The sequence below is a fragment of the Eupeodes corollae genome, chromosome 1 (genome assembly GCF_945859685.1).
Source record: "Eupeodes corollae chromosome 1, idEupCoro1.1, whole genome shotgun sequence".
In the NCBI taxonomy this organism is placed as follows: Eukaryota; Metazoa; Arthropoda; class Insecta; order Diptera; family Syrphidae; genus Eupeodes; species Eupeodes corollae.
The window spans coordinates 83,297,765-83,305,732 of NC_079147.1; the positions used below are offsets into that span (position 1 = coordinate 83,297,765).

General features: G+C 37.0%; 1 protein-coding gene across 1 annotated transcript in view; it reads left to right on the plus strand.

Moving 5' to 3' along the window:
- Nucleotides 1-7,968, plus strand: part of LOC129940811 (tyrosine kinase receptor Cad96Ca) — a 310,897-nt gene that overhangs the window by 170,656 nt on the left and 132,273 nt on the right. Inside the window, exon 5 of the mRNA XM_056049311.1 lies at nt 3,672-3,924. Within this exon, the coding sequence (XP_055905286.1) occupies nt 3,672-3,924 (253 nt within the window). The remainder of the gene's footprint in view (nt 1-3,671; nt 3,925-7,968) is intronic.

Consider the following 7,968-nt stretch of genomic DNA (forward strand, 5'->3'; position numbering starts at 1 on the left):
GATCCCAGAACCAACTCCGCACTATATCTTTGAGCCGTCAGCAAAGATGATTGTGTCGAAACCTATCGACATGATGTCTTTCTCCCAATCTTCTCTGGATGGGAAAATAACCTTAAAACCCTTACTAAGGCTCAAAGTAGGAGTGCAGTAGTCAGTGTCTACAGAGATAATATCAATCAATTCGTTGTGTTGCTGTGACCACAAGGTTTTGAAAACCAGCTGTTTGATTCCTTCAGCCTAATAGCGCTTCAGGAAACTATGTATTTAATAAAAAGGTCGATTGGTAGAAGATTCAAAATAACGTTTAAGGCGTCCCTTGGGCAAGTACGCATGGCCCCTGTGGTGCCCACGCAAGCTGTTCTCTGAACCTTCTTTAGCTTATTAATGTTATAGGCTTTGCTAAGAGCAGGCCACCACACAATCGTCCCATATGTTAAGATTGGACGTACTACGGCTGTGTACGTCCATAAAATCATCTTCGACTGAAGTCACCACTTTTTGCTGAAAGTTTTGTTGCAGGCGTAGAAGTCAAATCAGGCCTTCTTAACCCGTACTTCAATATTTAGTTTCCAGTTAAGTTTAGGATCGAGAAAAACTCCCAAATATTCTATGGAAGACAATGATAGGATTTGACCGTTGAGTTGAGGTAGCGTGAAGGGCGGTACTTTAGTTTTGGTGGTAAAGAGCAACACTTCAGTTTTACTTTGGTTAACTCCTAGTCCAAAACTCGTGGCCCATCTGCTAACTTTGTTCAAAGCTGACTCCGTGATTTCACTAATCACAGAGGTGTACTTTACTGACACCAATAGCACCAAATCATCCGCATAAGCTACCGCCTTCACTCTTAGTCTCTATAATTTAACGAGAATTGTATCCATGACCAGATGCCATAGAAGAGTCGAAAGGACACTACCCTGGGGTGTTCCCCTACTCACTTGTTTTGTAGCGATTGTATTGCCTAGAGTGGCTCGAATCTTCCTACCACTGAGCATGGAAATAATCCATTCTCGAATGAAGTCTTCTACACCGAACTTAACGAGCGATTCTTCTATGGATTCGGTAAGAACGTTGTTAAAAGCACCTTCTATGTCTAGGAAGGTGGCAAGAGTAAATTCTTTATAATAGATTGTTTGTTTTACAGTACGCACTACCTCATGGAGAGCAGTCTCCGTAGATTTTCCCTTAAGATAAGCATACTGAGAGCTTTCGAGAGGTCGTCCAACTAGGATTTCTCTAATATAGTAATCAAGAATGCGCTCCAAGGTTTTAAGCACAAAAGATGTTAAGCTTATTGATCTGAAATCCTTTGCGGATTCGTGACCTCGCCTACCCACTTTCGGAATAAAAACTACTTTGACCTGTCTCCACGACATGGGCACATGTTTGAGAAGGAGGCATCCTTTCAAAATTTGTTCCAGCAATGGAGCTGCCACATCATGCATGCAATGTCGCCAATATTCTATCCGTCATTAACTCCAAGTGGCCAATTTATGAAAAAATGGATAATGCAAATAGCCGTGGTCTTATCGTCTTACCTATCAGATTATAATTACTATTCCAACAATATTTTTCTTAACATTTTTGTCGCCTTTCCGCTGTGGGTTTGTCATAGGTAGCAACGTTTCCTAATAGATTTTCTCTGATTTCCCTTTTGGAGACTTCATAGATGAAAATTTGGAACGCGATCGACTTCTAGATTAACAGTTTTCTAGTATGAGGTTCTAGGGGCCAATTAATTTAAATTTCAATCCAAGTCAGTTGCTTTGTGAGCTCAATACCGTGTCTGCCGAGGAGACCCCTTGCATTTATTAACCTCTTTTCATAGTCCTTTTCGGAGCTGCCATTCACTCATAGTGACTGATATTTCTTCTAGGGATGGCAAAGACTGTAGGCGATTCTCATCGCCTTTCAGCTGCACCTCTTTGGTCTGAGTTTTCTTTATCGTTTGTTCGATGGTAATTTTCGTGCTTCCAGTTTTAACTTGGATATCAATTTCTTTTTGTTGTTCTGTGGTTTTTTGAGCTTCAGTAAGGTTTTTGAAAACTATGAGCGAACAGAAGAGTTTGATGCATAAGCCGACTTCGGTTTTGGGTGGCTTGTCCTAGATATCGGTTTTTTGTCTTGAGTCGACTCAGATGCTATTTCTGGAGTCAATTTGTTATTCAAAGTTTGATTGGTCGACAAAGTTTTCCAAGCGGTTATAGGGATTTGCTTGGGATTTTTTACCCAGGGCATTTGCTGTTCCAGAAGCTGGTTCAACAAAAACCATTGGTTCTAGTTTTCATTAAACATGTTTGACATTTTTTTTCATTGTTGGGAAAGACTTTGGGAGTAATTTCCGATAGTTCCATGACTGCAAACCATGTAATATTTCTTGCAAACATGTATCGACGGTTAGCACTTGGTTACATGAGAATTGGAGCTTTTCTAAACGTTCGTTGGATTGATATACATGGCCATTCTCTGAAGAAAGAAACACTTTAGGTTTTCCGGTGAGTCACCATTTCTTGGAAAAATATATATAGGAAATTTGACGTCATTTTATTTCAATGATATGAGTCTAAAGTTCCTTGAGGTATGGAAATTAATCTTAAGCTCATATTTTTTTGAAATTTGTTTTAACCAAAATTCTAAATACCAAAATTAAATCTTTCAAACCTTATTTATCAAAAAAGTTCTTCTTAATTTTTCCATTTTTTCCATTAACTTCCTTGTTAACGAAATTTGTGCAATATTTTAAAACCTTCTGAGTTGACAGCTGCTACCTCTATTGAACCTTTGAAAAATTCGTATGAGTAAATGAATACGACCAAGTTAGGTGCTCTATCAATTTTCTTATGAAAGCAATTCCAATTGACACCAAAAATAAGAATACCAAAAGAAACGAAAACATTTGAATTTTGTATCCAAGAATACCAAAGGATCTGACACTTATCCAAATGTTTGACAGTTATCCTTTTTTTTCACTACAAACATACGAACATATACAAAGGTGCTCCCTGAGATATTTCCCTCAATATACTATGAACTTTCTACACTGCAACATGTTGTAAAAATATATTTAAAGTATAAAAGAAAAATACAAAAAACAAAATATGGATTTCATTTACTTTGTAGAATGTCCTTTTTCATTTTTTCAACTGCAAATAACTGTAGATCTGTAGTAGTAGTAGTAGAAGTAACAGAAGTGGAGCTGATGGTATACAGTTACTGTTGCTGTTTATCTTTTGTCCCTATGCAACTCATCGCTTTTATTATTCTCCTGTCACCAGTTACACTGAAACCATCCAATGGGGGTGACATCAAAAAAAGAAGAAGTCCTTCGTTTGTGAATGTTTCCCAAGTTGCACACCAAAACGGATATACCGACATAAAAAAACAAGGAACTACCGTAGATACCCTATACTGCTATTGCTCCTCATCCTTATACCAACTTCATTCCAATGTCTTTGCCATTAGCCAAATATTTCGTATTCATTTCTATTGCACACAATGGACTATATACTGGTAGTGTATTGGGTACTGCGACAAGGACGACATATTCGTCCTTTTTATATATTTAGTTTGTTGTTATTTTGATGAACACATATACATACATATAAAATTGTATTCTGGTATTTTTCTATACATATATTTATTTTATATTTGTTTTGTATTTTTATTCCCAACAGGCAACATCGCAGCTATCAACAAGTGCAACAGGAGGTGTCGCTGGTGGTGCTGGTGGTTGTTCGCCCAACGACATTGGAACTGGATCTGGAGGTCCTGGCAATGTTGGTGGAGTTGCTGGTGCTGGAGTAACCGGAAAGGATGGCTCTGCAGGCGATCGATGGGAATTCCCAAGGCATCGATTGAAGTTCTTCAATATATTGGGCGAGGGAGCCTTCGGGCAGGTATGGCGTTGTGAGGCCACAGATATTGATGGTAAGTTGTTTCTTTTTACGTTACGTAGGTATAATAGGTACAGCAGATTTGGATTAAGGGTTGGTCCATGGGGTGGACTTTGTAGAGTTTCTGTTTAAGAGGAGGGTCGAAAGCTTGATGTTAATAACAAAAATATGTTTGTCTCGTCGTCATCGTTGTCGGCATCGCCGTCGGCATCGTCATAATCATCGTAGTCTCATCGTCATCGTTGTCGGTCGTTGCTGTTGTCGTTGTCGTAGACCGTTTGAGGCTATTGAACGGATCGATTTGATAGGGTGATTATTATTTATTGGCCTTTTGGTATATTTACACGTCACCATGTTGCTCTTTTGTTTTTATTATGCGTCAACAGTGGGGGCAGGCTAAGTGGGAGTTTTCAGATTGTGTGATGTCGGAAAATGGGACTAGAAGAGTAATAAAGAAAATGTTTTATACACAAAATCGTATAGGTCGTCCTCGACGGCCGGCGGCGTGGTCCTGGTCGTCGTCAGTCGTAGGAGTAATTTAACGAGGGACAAAGGAAGTCGGTATACAATATAAAAAGGATTACAAACAGAAAGGCCATATCAAATCGGTACAACGATTATGGCAGAATAAGGATTTCTATCCAGGCGGCATATAATGTTTATACAGATATACCAACATAAGTTGTTTATCAGCTATATACCTACAAAAGTAGGTATAGCAAGTCGGGCTAAAATAAATATTTTCTTATATTCCCTTTTGTTGGTCCCTGTTTAATAGGTATATATGTACATATGTAAAGGTATAGATTGGGAAGAGAAGGATTAATGGTGGATTACGGGTTTTGTGGACTGCCGTAGGGCTTACATTTGGCGGGGTCAATATTGTGGGATAATTATTGTCTGTGTTGTTTTTGTTTGTTTTTGTACTTATTTAGGTATATATTGAGGGGTAGAAGTAGCAGCATGATCCCTAAAATATTTGCTATAAACATTGTTTTTAGGGTAGGAATCCTTTTTTTCTTTCCTTAGGAATTATTGTATTTTTTGGTATTTGTTCAAACGTGGATTACACACAATATCAAAACGACGACGACTTATTTATTGGAAAACTGTATTTATGTACATAGATATATGTAATCAAAAAGATAAATGTTATTTTTCTGTAAGTGAAGGGTTTTGTTAATTATATATGTTTTATTTTATTTTACTTTACTTTAACATGAAATGCGGAGGATTTACCTAACCCTGTATAATATTGAAGTCTACACACCAGATGCAGAAGCCACTTATTTTTCCATTTATAAAATTGGATAATTAATTATACCAAATGTTGTTTTTGTTGATAGGTATAGAGGTACCTATAGATATATGTATATACCTAAACCAAACATAACTGTAGTTATACAGAGGGTTAATTTATTCAGATTGAGAATTTATTTAGATTAAGGAAAAAGGTTAACAGTTTTTAGACAATGTTTTACCCTACCTATGTTTGTAATAATGCTTTTGAAGGTTTTGACAACTTGATCTGTTTTTGATTGAACGAAACGAATGTGTTTTATTAACGATTATGTAATTGGTTTTGGAATATTTTTTTTTGAGGATATTTTTTGTGAGAATTACAATAAAGATATTTTTCAAGAGAAATAGAATATTTTTCAATTGCATTGATTTCGTTAAATTTGGCTGCAGTTATGGGCCATTTAAATATGCATTCTAATTATTGAAGTGCCTTTCACTTTAAGGACAGCTGTAACTGTCAAATCAACTGTCATTGATTTGGTCTGTTGATTTTTTTTGAATGAATATGGTTCTGTATCCGCTTTAACAACGCTCATTTTTACCTTGGCGTTAATTTTGATCTTGAAGCTCATTTTGATCTTGGTGGGTATGTAAACAAGCACAACTGTCGCATTCGGGGCACAGAAAACCCGCAGGCATACATTGAAAATCTGATACACCCAAAACGAGTAACGAGTAATACGAAGCTATACCCCAGTACGTTGTGAGTGAAGATCACATTAAATCAAGATGTGAAACAATAAAAAAGTGTGTGTTCTGTGTATGAAGCCAATGGACGACCTAACAATAAGGTTATAAAATTCGAAAGGAAGAAACCTTGAAATGATTTACAGTGTCACATTGCTAGAATAGAATCCTTGAAAGCACTGAGAGTATTTAAGAAATATAACCTGGAAGCTAATAGAAAAAATTATGCCGCAGCAAACAAAAAATATAAGGCTCTCTGTAAGTCCAAACAGTATGAATATTTACAAAACATCTCTCAACAACTTGCATCTGTGAATTCGGCAAAAGAATGGTGGAGAATCGCAAAAGAAATACGTGAGAATTCAACGAGCATTGGAATACAAACCACAACTAACGAGTTCATATGAACATTTCAATGGCACAATGAATCCAGTTTCGTGAAGTATTACGATACCTTTAGCAGTTTTCGAAACCATTCATATTCCAATGCTTTATAGTCAAATAGAACTATCTGAAGTGTCCTCAGCAATAGAATCAACAAAATAAAACAAAGCACTAGGTATAGATGGTATTCCAAATGAGGAAATATACCTTCTTCATTCAGAAAGTTAATAATTGTCCCTCTTTACAAAAAGGGTGATGCCAGTATCGCTCCCAACTATCACGGGCTCTCCTTTCTGGACACGCTTTACAAAATATTTATAACAATTCTGCTTAGGAGGCCCACTCTTTGAATTGAAGAGAACAACATACTCGACGAATACCAGAATACAGTTGACCAAGTCTACAACCTTTCTTTTATCATCCAACTTCAGCTGAGCCAGAAGAAAAAGCTTGACGCTTTCTTTGTAGATTTTCCAGCAGCGTTCGACAACATTAACAGAGAAGCTTTTGCTTTACAAATTATCAAAGATAGGCGTCTCTACAAAACTGGTGTCTATTATACGTTTATTGTACGAAGATACGACTGCTACTAGTGGAACTAGTACGTCTAGCTTCTTCCAGACTTCCAAAGGAGTCAAACAAGGATGCGTACTAAGTGCCATTCTATTTGCACTATTTCTAAACGATCTACACTTAGCACTTCCAACTGGTCGCACTGTGAATGGTATGCAAATAAATGTTTTGTTATGCGCGGACGACATATATCTTCTTTCTGACAGACCTAGTACCCAACAATCGATCATCGATAGCTTCGGCAGATATTGCAAAATTTGGAACCTTGCTGTCAGCTTAGAAAAGTCTGGAATAGTAATTTTTAGGAATGGAGGTAGAAGATTGGGAATAGAATAGAAAATAAACCTGTTTAAAGCCTTTTTTTTGTATTTGATGAATCTTCTTTCGACCTGCTGACCCAGATAGTAACCCCCTATTATTCGGAAGAGGTATTCGTTAACGCTGGCAATACCACTGCGTAAGCTTTTCCATCTTACCTTCTCTAAAGGTCCCTTTCCGATTGGATGCAAAACAGCATTTGTCCAACCTATCCTCTTTCTTTTGTAACATGTTTAATTATCAGCTTAAGAAGTATATTGACGAATGAAAGCTTCTTAATCACTGGCAGTATGTCTTTCGTTGCAATAGGTCCACCGGTGATTTAATGGTTTATATAACCGAACAAATCAAATTTGTACATAGTTTTGGAGAAAGTAAGATTATTGCACTTGATATTTAAAGAGCACTTGATATTTAAAGAGCATTTGATCGAGTTTGGCATAAAGTTCTCTTAGCGAAAATACGTGTTTTTGGTATTGGATGAAAAACCAGCTTTTTAACCTTTCAATACAAGTTGTATTGGATGGTTTTAAGTCTGAAATTCATAAAATAAATGCTGGGGCCCCCAGGGCACCGATTTGTTTCCAGCTCTTTTCATTATCTTCATAAACCATATTTTGTCTGTTACTTCTAATCCACAAAACTGTTTCGGTGAAGACAGCACCCTCAGTTTTTCATATTCCCTTTTAGGTTCACGTTATTGCCCTTCGGGTGTGGAATTTCAACGGTAGCATATGTTAAGGTCCTTAAATTCCGATCCTGACAGCATTGTACAATGGAGAATCATTAACTGCGTATAATTGAATGCTATTAA